The 21617-nt window shown below is 43.4% G+C and overlaps 1 protein-coding gene across 1 annotated transcript in view; it reads right to left on the bottom strand.

Moving 5' to 3' along the window:
- Positions 1 to 935: 935 nt before the first annotated feature.
- Positions 936 to 21617, bottom strand: part of LOC135478080 (telomere length regulation protein TEL2 homolog) — a 31489-nt gene continuing 10807 nt past the window's right edge. Inside the window, exons 9-20 of the mRNA XM_064758354.1 lie at positions 20547 to 20626; positions 13974 to 14099; positions 13274 to 13362; positions 11598 to 11689; positions 11099 to 11215; positions 10659 to 10730; positions 10117 to 10367; positions 9811 to 9910; positions 9601 to 9665; positions 9235 to 9350; positions 8923 to 9005; positions 936 to 2691 (exon numbers count right to left, since the gene is read on the bottom strand). Coding sequence (XP_064614424.1) covers positions 2665 to 2691; positions 8923 to 9005; positions 9235 to 9350; positions 9601 to 9665; positions 9811 to 9910; positions 10117 to 10367; positions 10659 to 10730; positions 11099 to 11215; positions 11598 to 11689; positions 13274 to 13362; positions 13974 to 14099; positions 20547 to 20626 — 1218 coding nt within the window. The 3' untranslated portion in view covers positions 936 to 2664. The remainder of the gene's footprint in view (positions 2692 to 8922; positions 9006 to 9234; positions 9351 to 9600; positions 9666 to 9810; positions 9911 to 10116; positions 10368 to 10658; positions 10731 to 11098; positions 11216 to 11597; positions 11690 to 13273; positions 13363 to 13973; positions 14100 to 20546; positions 20627 to 21617) is intronic.

Raw genomic sequence — 21617 nt, 5'->3', positions numbered from 1 at the left:
CTAGTGATCAGCTCCTGTTTAACATTGGTGGCACAATCATGTAGCTTTTATATGTTAGTGATCAGTTCCTGATTAACATTGGTGGCACAATCATGTAGCCTTCATATGTTAGTGATCAGTTCCTGTTTAACATTGGTGGCACAATCATGTAGCTTTCATATGTTAGTGATCAGCTCCTGTTTAACATTGGTGGCACAATCATGTAGCTTTCATATGCTAGCGATCAGTTCCTGTTTAACATTGGTGGCACAATCATGTAGCCTTCAAGTGTTAGTGATCAGCTCCTGTTTAACATTGGTGGCACAATCATGTAGCTTTCATATGCTAGCGATCAGTTCCTTTTTAACATTGGTGGCACAATCATGTAGCCTTCATATGTTAGTGATCAGTTCCTGTTTAACATTGGTGGCACAATCATGTAGCCTTCATATGTTAGTGATCAGCTCCTGTTTAACATTGGTGGCACAATCATGTAGCTTTATGCTAGTGATCAGCTCCTGTTTAACATTGGTGGCACAATCATGTAGCTTTCATATGCTAGCGATCAGTTCCTGTTTGACATTGGTGGCACAATCATGTAGCCTTCAAATGCTAGTGATCAGTTCCTGTTTAACATTGGTGGCACAATCATGTAGCCTTCAAATGTTAGTGATCAGCTCCTGTTTAACATTGGTGTTACAATCATGTAGCCTTCATATGTTAGTGATCAGTTCCTGTTTAACATTGGTGGCACAATCATGTAGCTTTCATATGCTAGTGATCAGCTCCTGTTTAACATTGGTGGCACAATCATGTAGCTTTCATATGTTAGTGATCAGTTCCTGTTTAACATTGGTGGCACAATCATGTATCATTCATATGTTAGTGATCAGCTCCTGTTTAACATTGGTGGCACAATCATGTAGCCTTCATATGATAGTGATCAGTTCCTGTTTAACATTGGTGGCACAATCATGCAGCTTTCATATGTTAGTGATCAGTTCCTGTTAAACATTGGTGGCACAATCATGTAGCTTTATGCTAGTGATCAGCTCCTGTTTAACATTGGTGGCACAGTCATGTAGACTTCATATGCTAGTGAACAGTTGACCCACAAATTACATCAGACTGCAACTGAACATGTGAAAAATTCATGAGCACGGTGTTAAACAAGGATCAAAAAAAATATACCTTCACTATCACAAAACAGATAATGTTCTTTAAGTGGCTCATTAACAGCTATACAAAATTAATTCTAAAAACACACCCCTATGTGACAGGTACACAAACACAGGCTTCTTTACTGACAGAAATAATAACTCGTACGTAAGTGGAATTTGTGACCAAACTGCTCTCTTTAAAGCGTTGAAAAAAACCCATACAAACACGTCCCAAAACTTTATCCTGTATCAAACTTAAGACAAAACCTCCAAAAAAAAAAACATGACCTTTATGTACTCTGGAGCATTGTGACTCCACAAGCAGTATGAAAACAAAAACATGACCTTTATGTACTCTGGAGCACTGTGACTCCACAAGCAGTATGAAAACAAAAACATGACCTTTATGTACTCTGGAGCATTGTGACTCCACAACCAGTATGAAAACAAAAACATGACCTTTATGTACTCTGGAGCATTGTGACTCCACAAGCAGTATGAAAACAAAAACATGACCTTTATGTACTCTGGAGCATTGTGACTCCACAAGCAGTATGAAAACAAAACATGACCTTTATGTACTCTGGAGCATTGTGACTCCACAAGCAGTATGAAAACAAAAACATGACCTTTATGTACTCTGGAGCATTGTGACTCCACAACCAGTATGAAAACAAAAACATGACCTTTATGTACTCTGGAGCATTGTGACTCCACAAGCAGTATGAAAACAAAAACATGACCTTTATGTACTCTGGAGCATTGTGACTCCACAAGCAGTATGAAAACAAAAACATGACCTTTATGTACTCTGGAGCATTGTGACTCCACAACCAGTATGAAAACAAAAACATGACCTTTATGTACTCTGGAGCATTGTGACTCCACAACCAGTATGAAAACAAAAACATGACCTTTATGTACTCTGGAGCACTGTGACTCCACAACCAGTATGAAAACAAAAATATTTTAAATGAAATTCAGAATGTCTTTATTTCTCAAAATACGTGTTAGAAATGAGCAGTGAGATTTTGTAAACCTGAGAATTACAGACGATTCCACTAGTTTCCTCTCTTCACACCAGACAGCTGGACCAAATACGTGGACGTCTCATGAAACAGGTATTTGTGTCTGTTAGATCAGACGCTCAACCTGTGCACCACACCAGACACCAGACTGTCTTACCACAGACATATGTACAAGTTACACTCAACCTGTGCACCACACCAGACTGTCTGTTACCACAGACATATGTACCAGTTACACTCAACCTGTGCATCACACCAGACACCAGACTGTCTGTTACCACAGACATGTGTACCAGTTACACTCAACCTCTGCACCACACCAGACTGTCTGTTAAGGCAGACATATCTGTGCATGAAACACACTCTCACCATGCCAGTCTTCATCTGGTATCACGGCCAAGGCGGCCAGGATTCATTGACAGTAAAGGGGAGGTAAGCACTGACACGATCCTTTCTAATAAGAATGTACCCGTCATCTATGGTCTAAGGGAGGTAACTCAAGATATTGTTGCTGATTGAAACTCCTGGAACAGAAAAATACATGAGTGAAGATCTGTACTTGTAAACCTCATCACCTAATATTATCAGTAAACATTTAAGAGAGCAAAAGGCAGATAAGTGGGGAGGAAAGATGGAAGAGGCAAATTACAGATGAGAGAGGAGGATGAGAGGACAGGAAAGTGATAGAGTACAGAGAGGAGAATGAGAGAGGACATGGAAGAGACATAGTGCACATGTACAGATGAGAGAGGGGGAGTGAAGGAGGACATGGAAGTGGCAGAGTACAGAGAGGAGAATGAAAGAGGACATGGAAGAGACATAGTGCACATGTACAGATGAGAGAGGGTGGAAGGAGGACATGGAAGTGGCAGAGCACAGAAAGGAGAATGAGAGAGGACATGGAAGAGGCATGGCGCACATGTACAAATGAGAGAGGGTGGAAGGAGGACATGGAAGTGGCAGAGTACAGAAAGGAGAATGTGAGAGGACATGGACAAGGCATAGTGCACATGTACAAATGAGAGAGGATGGAAGGAGGACATGAAAGTGGCAGAGTACAGAGAGGAGAATGAGAGAGGACATGGAAGAGGCATACTGCACATGTACAAATGAGAGAGGATGGAAGGAGGACATGGAAGTGACAGAGTACAGAGAGGAGAATGAGAGAGAACATGGACAAGGCATAGTGCACATGTACAAATGAGAGAGGATGGAAGGAGAACATGGAAGTGGCAGAGTACAGAGAGGAAAATGAGAGAGGACATGGAAGAGACATAGTGCACATGTACAGATGAGAGAGGATGGAAGGAGGACATGGAAGTGGCAGAGTACAAAGAGGAGGATGAGAGAAAACATGGAAGAGGCATAGTGCACATGTACAGATGAGAGAGGATGGAAGGAGGACATGGAAGTGGCAGAGTACAAAGAGGACAATGAGAGAAAACATGGACAAGGCATACTGCACATGTACAGATGAGAGAGGATGGAAGGAGGACATGGAAGTGGCAGAGTACAGAGAGGAGAATGAGAGAGGACATGGACAAGGCATACTGCACATGTACAGATAAGAGAGGATGGAAGGAGGACATGGAAGTGGCAGAGTACAGAGAGGAGAATGAGAGAGGACATGGAAGAGGCATACTGCACATGTATAAATGAGAGAGGATGGAAGGAGGACATGGAAATGACAGAGTACAGAGAGGAGAATGAGAGAGGACATGGAAGAGGCATAGTGCACATGTACAGATGAGAGAGGATGGAAGGAGGACATGGAAGTGGCAGAGTACAGAGAGGAGAATGAGAGAGGACATGGACAAGGCATACTGCACATGTACAAATGAGAGAGGATGGAAGGAGGACATGGAAATGACAGAGTACAGAGAGGAGAATGAGAGAGGACATGGAAGAGGCATAGTGCACATGTACAGATGAGAGAGGATGGAAGGAGGACATGGAAGTGGCAGAGTACAGAGAGGAGAATGAGAGAGGACATGGAAGAGGCCTAGTGCACATGTACAGATGAGAGAGGATGGAAGGAGGACATGGAAGTGGAAGAGTACAGAAAGGAGAATGAGAGAGGACATGAAAGAGACATAGTGCACATGTACAGATGAGAGAGGATGGAAGGAGGACATGGAAGTGGCAGAGTACAGAGAGGAGAATGAGAGAGGACATGGACAAGGCATAGTGCACATGTACAGATGAGAGAGGATGGAAGGAGAACATGGAAGTGGCAGAGTACAGAGAGGAGAATGAGAGAGGACATGAAAGAGACATAGTGCACATGTACAGATGAGAGAGGGGGAGTGAAGGAGGACATGGAAGTGGCAGAGCACAGAAAGGAGAATGAGAGGACATGGAAGAGGCATAGCGCACATGTACAAATGAGAGAGGATGGAAGGAGGACATGGAAATGACAGAGTACAGAGAGGAGAATGAGAGAGGACATGGAAGAGGCACATGTACAGATGAGAGAGGATGGAAGGAGGACATGGAAGTGGCAGAGTACAGAGAGGAGAATGAGAGAGGACATGAAAGAGACATAGTGCACATGTACAGATGAGAGAGGGGGAGTGAAGGAGGACATGGAAGTGGCAGAGTACAAAGAGGAGAATGAGAGAGGACATGGACAAGGCATAGTGCACATGTACAAATGAGAGAGGATGGAAGGAGGACATGGAAGTGGCAGAGCACAGAAAGGAGAATGAGAGAGGACATGAAAGAGACATAGTGCACATGTACAGATGAGAGAGGGGGAGTGAAGGAGGACATGGAAGTGGCAGAGTACAAAGAGGAGAATGAGAGAGGACATGGACAAGGCATAGTGCACATGTACAAATGAGAGAGGATGGAAGGAGGACATGGAAATGACAGAGCACAGAAAGGAGAATGAGAGAGGACATGGAAGAGGCATAGTGCACATGTACAAATGAGAGAGGGTGGAAGGAGGACATGGAAGTGGCAGAGTACAGAAAGGAGAATGAGAGAGGATATGGAAGAGGCATAGCGCACATGTACAGATGAGAGAGGGTGGAAGGAGGACATGGAAGTGGCAGAGTACAGAGAGGAAAATGAGAGAGGACATGGACAAGGCATAGTGCACATGTACAGATGAGAGAGGATGGAAGAAGGACATGGAAGTGGCAGAGTACAGAAAGGAGAATGAGAGAGGACATGGACAAGGCATACTGCACATGTACAGATGAGAAAGGATGGAAGGAGGACATGGAAGTGACAGAGTACAGAAAGGAGAATGAGAGAGGACATGGACAAGGCATAGTGCACATGTACAGATGAGAAAGGATGGAAGGAGGACATGGAAGTGGCAGAGTACAGAGAGGAGAATGAGAGAGGACATGGAAGAGGCATACTGCACATGTACAGATGAGAGAGGATGGAAGGAGGACATGGAAGTGGCAGAGTACAGAAAGGAGAATGAGAGAGGACATGGAAGAGGCATAGTGCACATGTACAGATGAGAGAGGATGGAAGGAGGACATGGAATTGACAGAGTACAGAGAGGAGAATGAGAGAGGACATGGAAGAGGCATAGTGCACATGTACAGATGAGAAAGGATGGAAGGAGGGCATGGAAGTGGCAGAGTACAGAGAGGAGAATGAGAGAGGACATGGACAAGGCATAGTGCACATGTACAGATGAGAAAGGATGGAAGGAGGACATGGAAGTGGCAGAGTGCAGAGAGGAGAATGAGAGAGGACATGGAAGTGGCATAGTGCAAATGTACAGATGAGAGAGGATGGAAGGAGGACATGGAAGTGGCAGAGTACAGAGAGGAGAATGAGAGAGGACATGGAAGAGACATAGTGCACATGTACAGATGAGAGAGGATGGAAGGAGGACATGGAAATGACAGAGTACAGAGAGGAGAATGAGAGAGGACATGGAAGAGGCATACTGCACATGTACAGATGAGAAAGGATGGAAGGAGGGCATGGAAGTGGCAGAGTACAGAGAGGAGAATGAGAGAGGACATGGACAAGGCATAGTGCACATGTACAGATGAGAAAGGATGGAAGGAGGACATGGAAGTGGCAGAGTACAGAGAGGAGAATGAGAGAGGACATGGACAAGGCATACTGCACATGTACAGATGAGAGAGGATGGAAGGAGGACATGGAAGTGGCAGAGTACAGAGAGGAGAATGAGAGAGGACATGGACAAGGCATAGTGCACATGTACAAATGAGAGAGGATGGAAGGAGGACATGGAAATGACAGAGTACAGAGAGGAGAATGAGAGAGGACATGGAAGAGGCATAGTGCACATGTACAGATGAGAAAGGATGGAAGGAGGGCATGGAAGTGGCAGAGTACAGAGAGGAGAATGAGAGAGGACATGGACAAGGCATAGTGCACATGTACAGATGAGAAAGGATGGAAGGAGGACATGGAAGTGGCAGAGTGCAGAGAGGAGAATGAGAGAGGACATGGAAGTGGCATAGTGCAAATGTACAGATGAGAGAGGATGGAAGGAGGACATGGAAGTGGCAGAGTACAGAGAGGAGAATGAGAGAGGACATGGAAGAGACATAGTGCACATGTACAGATGAGAGAGGATGGAAGGAGGACATGGAAATGACAGAGTACAGAGAGGAGAATGAGAGAGGACATGGAAGAGGCATACTGCACATGTACAGATGAGAAAGGATGGAAGGAGGGCATGGAAGTGGCAGAGTACAGAGAGGAGAATGAGAGAGGACATGGACAAGGCATAGTGCACATGTACAGATGAGAAAGGATGGAAGGAGGACATGGAAGTGGCAGAGTACAGAGAGGAGAATGAGAGAGGACATGGACAAGGCATACTGCACATGTACAGATGAGAGAGGATGGAAGGAGGACATGGAAGTGGCAGAGTACAGAGAGGAGAATGAGAGAGGACATGGACAAGGCATAGTGCACATGTACAAATGAGAGAGGATGGAAGGAGGACATGGAAATGACAGAGTACAGAGAGGAGAATGAGAGAGGACATGGAAGAGGCATAGTGCACATGTACAGATGAGAAAGGATGGAAGGAGGGCATGGAAGTGGCAGAGTACAGAGAGGAGAATGAGAGAGGACATGGACAAGGCATAGTGCACATGTACAGATGAGAAAGGATGGAAGGAGGACATGGAAGTGGCAGAGTACAGAGAGGAGAATGAGAGAGGACATGGACAAGGCATACTGCACATGTACAGATGAGAAAGGATGGAAGAAGGACATGGAAGTGGCAGAGTACAGAGAGGAGGATGAGCAGACAAGATGGAGAAGGCAGAGTAGAGATGAGAGAGGAGAGTGAGCAGACAAAATGGAGAAGGCAGAGTACAGATGAGAGAGGAGAATGAGCAGAGAAGATGGAAGAGGCAGAGTACAGATGAGCAGAGAAGATGGAAGAGGCAGAGTACAGATGAAAGAGGAGGATGAGCAGACAAGATGGAGAAGGCAGAGTACAGATGAGACAGGAGAGTGAGCAGAGAAGATGGAAGAGGCAGAGTACAGCTGAGAGAGGAGGACGAGCAGACAAGACGGAGGAGGCAGAGTACAGATGAGAGAGGAGGACGAGCAGACAAGATGGAGTAGGCAGAGTACAGATGAGAGAGGAGGAAGAACAGACAAAATGGAGTAGGCAGAGTACAAATGAGAGAGGAGAGTGAGCATGGAAGATGGAAGATGGAAGAGGCAGAGTACAGATGAGAGAGGAGGACGAGCAGACAAGATGGAGGAGGCAGAGTACAGATGAAAGAGGAGGATGAGCAGACAAGATGGAGAAGGCAGAGTACAGATGAGAGAGGAGAGTGAGCAGAGAAGATGGAAGATGGAAGAGGCAGAGTACAGCTGAGAGAGGAGGACGAGCAGACAAGATGGAGGAGGCAGAGTACAGATGAGAGAGGAGGACGAGCAGACAAGATGGAGTAGGCAGAGTACAGATGAGAGAGGAGGAAGAACAGACAAAATGGAGTAGGCAGAGTACAAATGAGAGAGGAGAGTGAGCATGGAAGATGGAAGAGGCAGAGTACAGATGAGAGAGGAGGACGAGCAGACAAGATGGAGGAGGCAGAGTACAGATGAGAGAGGAGGACGAGCAGACAAGATGGAGGAGGCAGAGTACAGATGAGAGAGGAGGATGAGCAGACAAGATGGAGGAGGCAGAGTACAGATGAGAGAGGAGGACGAGCAGAGAAGATGGAAGAGGCAGAGTACAGATGAGAGAGGAGGACGAGCAGACAAAATGGAGTAGGTAGAGTACAGATGAGAGAGGAAAGTGAGCAGAGAAGATGGAGAGGCAGAGTACAGATGAGAGAGGAGGACGAGCAGACAAGATGGAGGAGGCAGAGTACAGATGAGAGAGGAGGATGAGCAGACAAAATGGAGTAGGTAGAGTACAGATGAGAGAGGAGAGTGAGCAGAGAAGATGGAAGATGGAAGAGGCAGAGTACAGATGAGAGAAGAGGACGAGCAGACAAGATGGAGGAGGCAGAGTACAGATGAGAGAGGAGGACAAGCAGACAAGATGGAGGAGGCAGAGTACAGATGAGAGAGGAGGATGAGCAGACAAAATGGAGTAGGTAGAGTACAGATGAGAGAGGAGAGTGAGCAGAGAAGATGGAGAGGCAGAGTACAGATGAGAGATGGAAATGAAGAAGAAGACAAGGTAGATTTGGGAGAGAAAAGAAGACATGAACAAGTGCAGGGTGAGATGACAAAGAAAATGGAAAAGTTCAAGTAACTAGATGAATTTCTGCACCTACCTGTGTGAGAGCAGCATCCAGCAGGATCAAGGCCTGGAGAGCCAGCTTCCTGCACTCTGTGTTCACATCAGTCTCAGCCACATCTGTCACACAAATGCAGAAAAGTTATGATTACGACATTTGGCATTTTTATTAACATTTGCTAAAAAAATGATTTATGACATCATAAAAATTAACTCTTAAAAAGGGATCAAAATGGCAAACCTTCTCGTGTTCTAAACCGGGGGGAATTGGTCCAGTTTTCAACATAAGAAAGCCAACCAGATAAACATTCTCCAACTTGAAAAGTTACCAGACAATGACAAGCGCTACCTTGGAGCCAGTGTTTGACCTCTGTGACCTCCTGCTGAAGTTCGTTGACAAGGAAGTTGGCAGGAACAGACAGGAATAACATAGCACAGGTAAACAGTACAGACAGACGCACAGACCTGAAACAGAGGCTATATTTTATTATAAATCGTCATCCCTTGGTGATCCAGCAAAAGAAAAACATCATAATGTTACTGGTGCTCTGAAACCAGAAGTATATGACTGTGAGTGGTGCATGTAAATCATCTCTGATCAAATATCAAGGGAAATACAGAGAGAACACAAACTGTACATTATACCCAAACACACAAATCTACCTTAAAACCAAACATCTCTTTACTTTTCACAAAACAATATAACCACACTCACCCGTCACCATGGTAACGGAGAGCCCAGATGAATTCTAGTCCAGTTGCTCCCATCTGACGGACTATCTAAAGTCAGAGATCAAAGTAGGCATGTAAATTAACATGGCCGTTGTCACGTTATCACAGAAACAAATTTTTTACTATCCATGAAAGGACAATTATAATTAAAGCCATGTAATGTGCACAGCTACAGGCAAGAAGAACTACTTACAGGAGTGTGGACAGCTGCATGTATCACTACGCCCAGAGTGTAAACCAGCCGACTCAGGACCAGGCTGTCTCTCCCTAACAGGTCCAGTGTGTTCTGCTTCCTGAAACAAAGTAAAGTAAACAGATTAGGTACCTGATATTCTATCCCAGTGACAGTTCATTCTAAAATAAGTTACATGCCCATCTGATGCATGCTAGAATACTAATCTACAGGAAGGGATAACTCAATGTCTTGTCCAGCTGGAACAATGGGCATGTAGGTAAAAAAAAAATTCCATCGTAAAAAGTCAATTCTCACTGAACTCACCTGTCATACTGCAATAACAGTGGAAAGAAGAAGAGACCTGCAACTGGTGCAAATTTATTAGCCACAGAAACTGGCTTCGGTTGACTAGACCCTTTGGCAAACCTCCGTGTCTTCTGTTCAATGCGTTTTCTGACCACATCTTGCCAGGACTCTGGGGACGACAGCTCGCTGACCTGCTGGACAGCCTTGGGTCTGTCACTCTCCCCCTGCTTAACTGGAGAGGCCAGATCCTGAGCAGCTCTGGACAACACCTGTACACAGGTAGAGCCAAATGTAGAGCTGACAGCTCAATGCAAGGCGACGATGAGCTTGAAGAAGGCTAGACTTCACACTAGGAAAGCATGCACACAATATTTTTGGAGTTCAGAGTTTACGCTTCTGATCGTGTCAAATAACACCTTGATGAGTGGTCTCTATGTATGACTCAAAGACCCATGATCTCCTCACTCACATTACTCTTATCTGTACATTTTGCTTATTGTTATAATTGTAACACTCAGGCCAGACAAAGCCAGACAAAGCCAGGGTGTGTGGTGACATACCTCAAGGATGTCTAACCTCTGCCTCAGATTGTAATTCTCCCCATAAAACTCTCCAGTCAGGTACTCAGCTACCTGCACCATACAGGTGACATGGAGGCAAAAACAGAAAAGTATAAATTCACATAACTGTAAGAGAGGCATGCTTTAACACATGTGCACACATGCACGTACATGTCTGTTTGGGACAAGCTAAAATCTATTACATTCTTTAATGATCTGGATCTGGGTCCAAGGATTTTTTTACTTCACCATTATCAGATACATGTAGGATGCAAAATGTACGAATTTGTACATTTACACGTACCAGGAGGTCTGTGCTCAAGGTACGCTTTATCCTTCTTTATGGCATAGTTGTTTAATGTTGCCTAAATCTATACAATTCTCACACAGGTAATCAATCATCATAAGGGCTGTTTTAGTTTCTGCCTCATCACTCTCACCTGAGCAGGGCAACATGTGGTAAGAGCCACCATCGCCTGGAACCTAAGGGCAGAGAACTCTGGTATGGACTCCTCATCTGACAGGTGAAGAAGAATCTTCATGAATTCTACTGATATCTGTAAGTAGCAAGGAAACACCTTGGATTGAGCTCCATCGATATCTATACCTATTTCACTGCTATCTGGAATTATAAACCTATGATTACTGATTCTACAGATGACTTTTTTTTTCACATCAATCTAGCTTGTGTTAACAGAGTTATGCTAATTTCATTCTACTGGTCGTGGGTTTCCCCTCCAACTGGTTTCCTCCCACCATGGCTGTCGTCATATAAGTGAAATTTTCTGGAGTACGCCGTAAAACTCTCATCATATAATAAATAAACTTAGTTTTATCACTTTGCTGCTTGGTTGACATGAACCAGTAATAATGCAGACATAGCTGTGGAAGATCCCTGGCTCCGTGAGAATTGCCCCTGTGTAGGAGGGTATACTGTACCTCAGTCAGCCCATCAGGGTTGGTTCTGATCAGCTGCCCCGCTGCTCTCAAGCATGCCTCTGTCTGATCAGGGCTCTCCGGCTTTATTAGACCTGCCATATGAACACACATTTACCGCCTGGGCTACTGTAGATGGTTGACGTACATGAACAAAACATTTTCGCAAAGAACTGAAGTTATTTTTTCTTTCTTTTGCAACTCTATTTTCGGATGCACTATTTCGACATTGTCAGGAATATATTGTTAACACAATAAACAGGCTTACATACACAGAAAGAATTGTACAGTTTAATTGTACTTCAGAACTGTATAACATGTTCAGCTCAGGTAATAACATGGTTGCATTGTTCAAAATAAAAACAAGAACATGCAACTGAAGAACAAGTCTGTGTGGAAATATAATACAGATGTACAGAATACCTCAGCTTCCACAAGGCAGTGTGAAAAATATAACAAAATAACAACATGTGGTAATTACACTGATACACAAACACTACTGGTGTCACATTTATCCTCCATTAACAGCACCATTAACAGTATATTTTCACCACTGACACAAGAAATCTGACACGTTCACCATATGCATGACAGCTCACCAGGTCACCATATACATGACAGCTCACCAGGTCACCATATACATGACAGCTCACCAGGTCAAAATATACATGACAGCTCACCAGGTCAAAATATACATGACAGCTCACCAGGTCACCATATACATGACAGCTCACCAGTTCACCATATACATGACAGCTCACCACTTCACCATATACACATGTACATGACAGCTCACCATATACATGACAGCTCACCATATGCATGACAGCTCACCAGGTCACCATATACATGACAGCTCACCAGGTCACCATATACATGACAGCTCACCAGGTCACCATATACATGACAGCTCACCAGTTCACCATATACACATGTACATGACAGCTCACCATATACATGACAGCTCACCATATGCATAACAGCTCACCAGTTCACCATATACATGACAGCTCACCACTTCACCATGTACATGACAGCTCACTCAGACACAGAATGCTGAGACCAGTCTGCACCTTTCTCCTTATGCAGACCACAAAGTCAAGACTCCATCTGTACAGATGGAGTCTTTCAAATGCCACACCTTGGGACAGATCTATGAATGGCCCGTCAAGAACAGGCGTTATCAGGTCTGATTACCATCACCACCAGGTTAGGACACACACTGTACTTGTCTGAGGATTATCAACACTCTCAACATGTGCAACATTCATAGTTTTGAGCATCTGGGTTCCTCGCTAAGGGGCAGGAGATGAAAAATAACAAGAAGCTAAATGGGCAAAATGCTTATTAAGTCCTACAGGTCATACCTGAAGACAAGACACATTCTGATTACTTTTCCAGAAAGAATATCTTAACTAAAACTTCATTTTCATCTTATACGCTAAAATCGTCTTCACTGCCTATCTCTCCTGGGTTAAACTCGCTTAGCTTTCATCTCCAGTACTCTAGTCATGTGATAAAAGAGTGTGCTGACGATTGGCTCACAGCAGATATGATATCACTACAAAAACTATGTATAGGTGGTGTAGACCTGGTGTTGGTCATTCTTTGACCCAGTACGTGCAGTGTATTTCACTTTCAGTTTCTAACACCCCTACCATATCTACTGACATGCTCACCTTCCATGCAGTCCCGGATGTAGTGAGGGGTCATGACCTCTGTAACCTTGATGTCATCTGATAAGTCATAGGGTTGAAAGTCATCATCACTTAAAATAATATAATACCAGTTTAGACTGATTGAATAAACCCACATGTATATGTCTTCTACACTAAATTGATTTATGTTATTTAAGTTATTAAACATACTCATAAGTAAAAATTAATTAAAATTAACTAGAAAAACAACAGAAAAAGTTAGTCCTGTGTGGAAACAGGGTCGAAGAAGAGGAGGAGCTAGTAGTCTGAAGCTAGCAGGAATGACAAATATGTCCATTTCCATTGAAAAGCTTCACAATGTACAGTACTGTGGCAATTCCATTAAATGGCTAAAAAAATTGTCAAATGCCAAAAAGATGGACAGCCATGTTCAGAAGTCTAATCAAAGGTCCTCATAAGAAAGAAATCCAATTTCATTAAATTCCATCAAGCAGGTTCAGAGATAGACAAGTAATATCAAGACAAACAGACAAACAGACACACAGTCAAGCACCAAAATTATGTTTGAATCCAAAATTTTGTCAAGTTCTTTCAAACAGTTTTGAAAGTATCTTTCAGACATCTCTCAGGCACCAAACACCAGACGATGGACAGCACAAACACAACTGGCCTATGTTTTCCCACCCAACAATGTAAGTTGGGGAGACATAATTAACTCTACCTGTCAAGCTCCTCTTCTTTAAAGTCTGGCTGTGTGGTAACCTGTAGCTTGCTCCCCCGTACCTCATCACCAGAGTTCACCTCACCCCTATGGTCACCCGCAGCAAGTGACAGGCCTGACATATTCCTGTAACAGTCCATGACGGCTACAAGTGATCAACAAGGTGAAACTTGACTGCCATATTGTATAAACCTGGTATCCTCCACCTATAAACTTGACTGCCATATCTTATAAGCCTGGTATCCTCCAACCCATAAACCTGACTGCCATACTGTGTAAGCCTGGTATCCTCCAGCCTATTAACCTGACTGCCATATTGCATAAACCTGATGTCCTCCAACCTATTAACCTGACTGCCATATTGTATAAACCTGGTATCCTCCAACCCATAAACCTGACTGCCATATTGCATAAACCTGATATCCTCCAACCCATAAGCCTGACTGCCATATTGTATAAGCCTGGTATCCTCCAACCCATGAACCTGGCTGCCATATTGTATAAGCCTGGTATCCTCCAACCCATAAATCTGACTGCCATATTGTATAAGCCTGGTATCCTCCAACCATAAACCTGACTGCCATATTGTATAAGCCTGGTATCCTCCAACCCATAAACCTGACTGGCATATTGTATAAGCCTGGTATCCTCCAACCCATTAACCTGACTGCCTATTGTATAAGCCTGGTATCCTCCAACCCATTAACCTGGCTGCCATATTGTATAAGCCTGGTATCCTCCAACCCATAAACCTGACTGCCATATTGTATAAACCTGGTATCCTCCAACCCATAAACCTGACTGCCATATTGTATAAGCTTGGTATCCTCCAACCTATAAACCTGACCACCAAATTGTATAAGCCTGGTATCCTCCAATCCATTAACCTGACTGCCATATTGTTGTATAAGCCTGGTATCCTCCAACCCATAAGCCTGACTGCCATATTGTATAAGCCTGGTATCCTCCAACCCATTAACCTGACTGCCATATTGTATAAACCTGGTATCCTCCAACCCATTAACCTGACTGCCATATTGTATAAAACCTGGTATCCTCCACCTATAAACTTGACTGCCATATCTTATAAGCCTGGTATCCTCCAACCCATAAACCTGACTGCCATACTGTGTAAGCCTGGTATCCTCCAGCCTATTAACCTGACTGCCATATTGCATAAACCTGATGTCCTCCAACCTATTAACCTGACTGCCATATTGTATAAACCTGGTATCCTCCAACCCATAAACCTGACTGCCATATTGCATAAACCTGATATCCTCCAACCCATAAGCCTGACTGCCATATTGTATAAGCCTGGTATCCTCCAACCCATGAACCTGGCTGCCATATTGTATAAGCCTGGTATCCTCCAACCCATAAATCTGACTGCCATATTGTATAAGCCTGGTATCCTGAAACCCATAAACCTGACTGCCATATTGTATAAGCCTGGTATCCTCCAACCCATAAACCTGACTGGCATATTGTATAAGCCTGGTATCCTCCAACCCATTAACCTGACTGCCATATTGTATAAGCCTGGTATCCTCCAACCCATTAACCTGGCTGCCATATTGTATAAGCCTGGTATCCTCCAACCCATAAACCTGGCTGCCATATTGTATACGCCTGGTATCCTCCAACCCATAAACCTGACTGCCATATTGTATAAGCCTGATATCCTCCAACCTATTAACCTGACCGGCATATTGTATAAGCTTGGTATCCTCCAACCCATAAACCTGGCTGCCATATTGTATAAGCCTGGTATCCTCCAACCCATAAACCTGGCTGCCATATTGTATAAACCTGGTATCCTCCAACCCATAAACCTGACTGCCATATTGTATAAGCCTGGTATCCTCCAACCTATTAACCTGGCTGCCATACTGTATAAGCCTGGTATCCTCCAACCCATAAACCTGACTGCCATATTGTATAAGCCTGGTATCCTCCAACCCATAAACCTGACTGCCATATTGTATAACCCTGATATCCTCCAACCCATAAACCTGACTGCCATATTGTATACCTGATATCCTCCAATCCATTAACCTGACTGCCATATTGTTGTATAAACCTGGTATCCTCCAACCCATAAGCCTGACTGCCATATTGTTTAAGCCTGGTATCCTCCAACCCATAAACCTGGCTGCCATACTGTATAAGCCTGGTATCCTCCAATCCATTAACCTGACTGCCATATTGTATAAACCTGGTATCCTCCAACCCATAAACCTGACTGCCATATTGTATAAGCCTGGTATCCTCCAACCTATAAACCTGACCACCAAATTGTATAAGCCTGGTATCCTCCAATCCATAAACCTGACTGCCATATTGTATAAGCCTGGTATCCTCCAACCCATAAACCTGGCTGCCATATTGTATAAGCCTGGTATCCTCCAACCCATTAACCTGACTGCCATATTGTATAAACCTGGTATCCTCCAACCCATAAACCTGACTGCCATATTGTATAAGCTTGGTATCCTCCAACCTATAAACCTGACCACCAAATTGTATAAGCCTGGTATCCTCCAATCCATTAACCTGACTGCCATATTGTTGTATAAGCCTGGTATCCTCCAACCCATAAGCCTGACTGCCATATTGTATAAGCCTGGTATCCTCCAACCCATTAACCTGACTGCCATATTGTATAAACCTGGTATCCTCCAACCCATTAACCTGACTGCCATATTGTATAAACCTGGTATCCTCCAACCCATAAACCTGGCTGCCATATTGTATAAGCCTGGTATCCTCCAAACCATAAACCTGACTGCCATATTGTATAAGCCTAGTATCCTCCAACCCATAAACCTGACTGCCATATTGTATACCTGATATCCTCCAATCCATTAACCTGGCTGCCATATTGTATAAGCCTGGTATCCTCCAACCCATAAACCTGACTGCCATATTGTATAACCCTGATATCCTCCAACCCATAAACCTGACTGCCATATTGTATACCTGATATCCTCCAATCCATTAACCTGACCACCAAATTGTATAAGCCTGGTATCCTCCAACCCATAAACCTGACTGCCATATTGTATTAAGCCTGGTATCCTCCAACCCATAAACCTGACTGCCATATTGTATAAGCTTGGTATCCTCCAACCTATAAACCTGACCACCAAATTGTATAAGCCTGGTATCCTCCAACCTATTAACCTGGCTGCCATACTGTATAAGCCTGGTATCCTCCAACCCATAAACCTGACTGCCATATTGTATAAGCCTGGTATCCTCCAACCCATAAACCTGACTGCCATATTGTATAACCCTGATATCCTCCAACCCATAAACCTGACTGCCATATTGTATACCTGATATCCTCCAATCCATTAACCTGACTGCCATATTGTTGTATAAACCTGGTATCCTCCAACCCATAAGCCTGACTGCCATATTGTTTAAGCCTGGTATCCTCCAACCCATAAACCTGGCTGCCATACTCTATAAGCCTGGTATCCTCCAATCCATTAACCTGACTGCCATATTGTATAAACCTGGTATCCTCCAACCCATAAACCTGACTGCCATATTGTATAAGCCTGGTATCCTCCAACCTATAAACCTGACCACCAAATTGTATAAGCCTGGTATCCTCCAATCCATAAACCTGACTGCCATATTGTATAAGCCTGGTATCCTCCAACCCATAAACCTGGCTGCCATATTGTATAAGCTGGTATCCTCCAACCCATTAACCTGACTGCCATATTGTATAAACCTGGTATCCTCCAACCCATAAACCTGACTGCCATATTGTATAAGCTTGGTATCCTCCAACCTATAAACCTGACCACCAAATTGTATAAGCCTGGTATCCTCCAATCCATTAACCTGACTGCCATATTGTTGTATAAGCCTGGTATCCTCCAACCCATAAGCCTGACTGCCATATTGTATAAGCCTGGTATCCTCCAACCCATTAACCTGACTGCCATATTGTATAAACCTGGTATCCTCCAACCCATTAACCTGACTGCCATATTGTATAAACCTGGTATCCTCCAACCCATAAACCTGGCTGCCATATTGTATAAGCCTGGTATCCTCCAAACCATAAACCTGACTGCCATATTGTATAAGCCTAGTATCCTCCAACCCATAAACCTGACTGCCATATTGTATACCTGATATCCTCCAATCCATTAACCTGGCTGCCATATTGTATAAGCCTGGTATCCTCCAACCCATAAACCTGACTGCCATATTGTATAACCCTGATATCCTCCAACCATAAACCTGACTGCCATATTGTATACCTGATATCCTCCAATCCATTAACCTGACCACCAAATTGTATAAGCCTGGTATCCTCCAACCCATAAACCTGACTGCCATATTGTATAAGCCTGGTATCCTCCAACCCATAAACCTGACTGCCATATTGTATAAGCCTGGTACCCTCCAACCCATAAACCTGACTGCCATATTGTATAAGCCTGGTATCCTCCAACCCATAAATCTGGCTGCCATATTGTATAAGCCTGGTATCCTCCAACCCATAAACCTGGCTGCCATATTGTATAAACCTGATATCCTCCAACCCATAAACCTGACTGCCATATTGTATAAGCCTGGTATCCTCCAACCCATAAATCTGGCTGCCATATTGTATAAGCCTGGTATCCTCCAACCCATAAACCTGGCTGCCATATTGTATAAACCTGATATCCTCCAACCCATAAACCTGACTGCCATATTGTATAGGCCTGGTATCCTCCAACCTATAAACCTGACCACCAAATTCTATAAGCCTGGTATCTGCCTGGCTTCCATATTGTATAAACCTGATATCCTCGAACCTACTAACTTGACTGCCATATTGTATAAACCTGATATCCTCCAACCTATTAACCTGACTGGCATATTGTATAAGCCTGGTATCCTCCAACCCATAAACCTGGCTGCCATATTGTATAAACCTGATATCCTCCAACCCATTAACCAGAATGCAATCATCATTTGAGTGAAATAGTTTTCAATGCACTGTAAAATAGTGGCAATCAAACAACTAAGTGGAATAAATGACTGTAATAATAATACCTTAACCCATATCCGCCCAAGCCATTTTTAGTAAATAAAGCTGAATCTGCCCAGTCCTATAGAAAAATAACTATTGTTTTCTGCACAGTGAACAGAAAATGTAGATTCTACACATTTGGTTTGAAAGGAACTATGTCAAGTTATATACTGTTAGAAAGCCTAATAACTGTCCTACAACATGGAATGATTTATTACATAACATTTTTGCTGTTGCCATGGTTACCGTACCTGTGAAAACTAAGAATAGTGGGGGTAAATTTATCACAACAGTGGAGTTGTAGGTTTATCTGCACCCATAAAATCAGAAATAAAGCTATAAAATGATTTCTTTCCTGGATATTGTAGAGGTATTGGTGTAGTACACAGAGACAGACATCACAACTTACTTAGCCACAGTATAAGGTAACAGGTGAGAATTAATTACAGGTGTGTTGTTTTGAAATATAACGTCACTACACAAGTTAGAATATCCAGAAGTGTTACAGCTCCATTTCAATGTACAGTAACCATGTAACATGTCCATAAACACAATAAAATAAAATTACAGACTATCAATCACTCTGTCCAGGTAAATTGATTTATTTTGGGGATATTCTCATCAAATATCATGGCTCAAATCAATTTTTGCAAACATGGTATGACATGTAATTGGACACATTTGAAAATACCAAGATGTTATTCTATGCAGATGGGGCCACAGATCATATCAAATAAAGTAACTTTTGAACCCAGGATTTCATTCACACTCATGGATTGATGTATTGAGTGATCAATTATATTATTCTTTGATTAGTTTATCGGCTGTTCCGGTATGCCAAGAGAACGAACTCTGACTGAATTATCATGTAGATCTACATCGCCAAAGTCAGTGTCACTGTCATTATCACTACCATCAGCAACATTACCATTGCTAGTAGTTGATCTAGGCCTAGGCCTACTGGTGTTGACATCTCCGTTGTCACCAAAACTATGCGGCACATAGACGTCTGACACATCAGAATCAAACTCAATTTCACTTTCAGAATCATCACTAAAGAGCTGCGATATATCTCCTCCACTGTTGATAGCTTGGGCAAGTCTCTCGTTTTTCCTTTGAATGCCACGAACAATGCCGAGAGGAATGTTATCATCCGAAGAATCCGTGTCTTCTGCCATTTTTACTCACAAAAATCACCTCCAACAGCGCGAGATGCTCAGTCCGCACAGGGTAAACACGTGTGTAAACAAAACCTGCCACGCCCTGCCTGCACTGTCCACTAATTTTACTGAACAATCGATGTAAATTTCTTCAAAATCGCAAAACACAAGACTGCAACTACAACGGAAGCCCACTGAAGCAGATCTGACGTCACATCAATGCTACGGGGATTCCCCAGCCAAGAAAAGCGTGACCTAAATGATGATACGGAATACCCCGTATCTGAGCATATTCAGCTTTCAAAACACGTACGGCGTACGCCGTACTTGGGCGGATATGGGTTAAGGGGATCGTGCCAGAAATACCTGTGAGCTTGTTGTGTATGTGGATCCTCAGGGGGGACGAGCAGGGAGATCAATTGTGCGGAACTCTCATCTTTGTCCACCTGAGCAAACACAACATTGCATGATAAATGTAACTCCTCCTCTTACTTTTATTAGTAAATAAACTTATTTAAACGTCTAAATAACATCATGTCTTCATATCACTGCACGGATCGTGTCAGCCTCTTGTCAAAAGGCTCAGTTGGTTAGCGTGCTAGCACAGCGTAATGACCCAGCAGTCTCTCACCAATGCGGTCGCTGTGAGTTCAAGTCCAGCTCATGCTGGCTTCCTCTCCAGTCGTAATAGTGGGAAGGTCTGTCAGCAACCTGCGGATGGTCATGGGTTTCCCCTGGGCTCTGTCCGGTTTCCTCCCACCATAATGTTGGCCGCAGTCGTATACGTGAAATATTCTTGAGTACGGCGTAAAACACCAATCAAATAAATAAATAAATCATGACAAAAGAACTAAAAGAAATGATAACCCATAACACATATGATCAGATCAAAATGGGGCATCACCAGGCCGCAGACCTTTCACTCTAACCTACTTCCGGTGGACGGATGTGTAGGCCGAGCTGCAGTTACCCGTGTTTTCAACAAGAAACCCAAAATGGCTGGTGTATTTTTTTTAATCTGACTGGTGTGTTCACGAGGTGTTCAAGAATAGCCTACACTACATTAACACATCCACACAAGACAACAAAACATGCGCACATGACAACAACACTTACACACGACAACAACAAATACACACATGACAATAACACCTACACACGTGACAATAACACACACACACATGACAATAACACATATCCACATGACAATAACACATACACACAAGACAACAAAACATGCGCACATGACAACAACACTTACACACGACAAGAACAAATACACACATGACAATAACACCTACACACGACAACAACAAATACACACATGACAATAACACCTACACACGTGACAATAACACACACACACATGACAATAACACACACACACGTGACAATAACACATACACACAAGACAACAACAAATACACACATGACAAT

The sequence above is a fragment of the Liolophura sinensis genome, chromosome 1 (genome assembly GCF_032854445.1).
Source record: "Liolophura sinensis isolate JHLJ2023 chromosome 1, CUHK_Ljap_v2, whole genome shotgun sequence".
NCBI classification, from domain to species: Eukaryota; Metazoa; Mollusca; class Polyplacophora; order Chitonida; family Chitonidae; genus Liolophura; species Liolophura sinensis.
The sequence above is the reverse complement of the archived record's forward strand: the minus strand, read 5'-3'. Positions and strand labels throughout refer to the sequence as shown.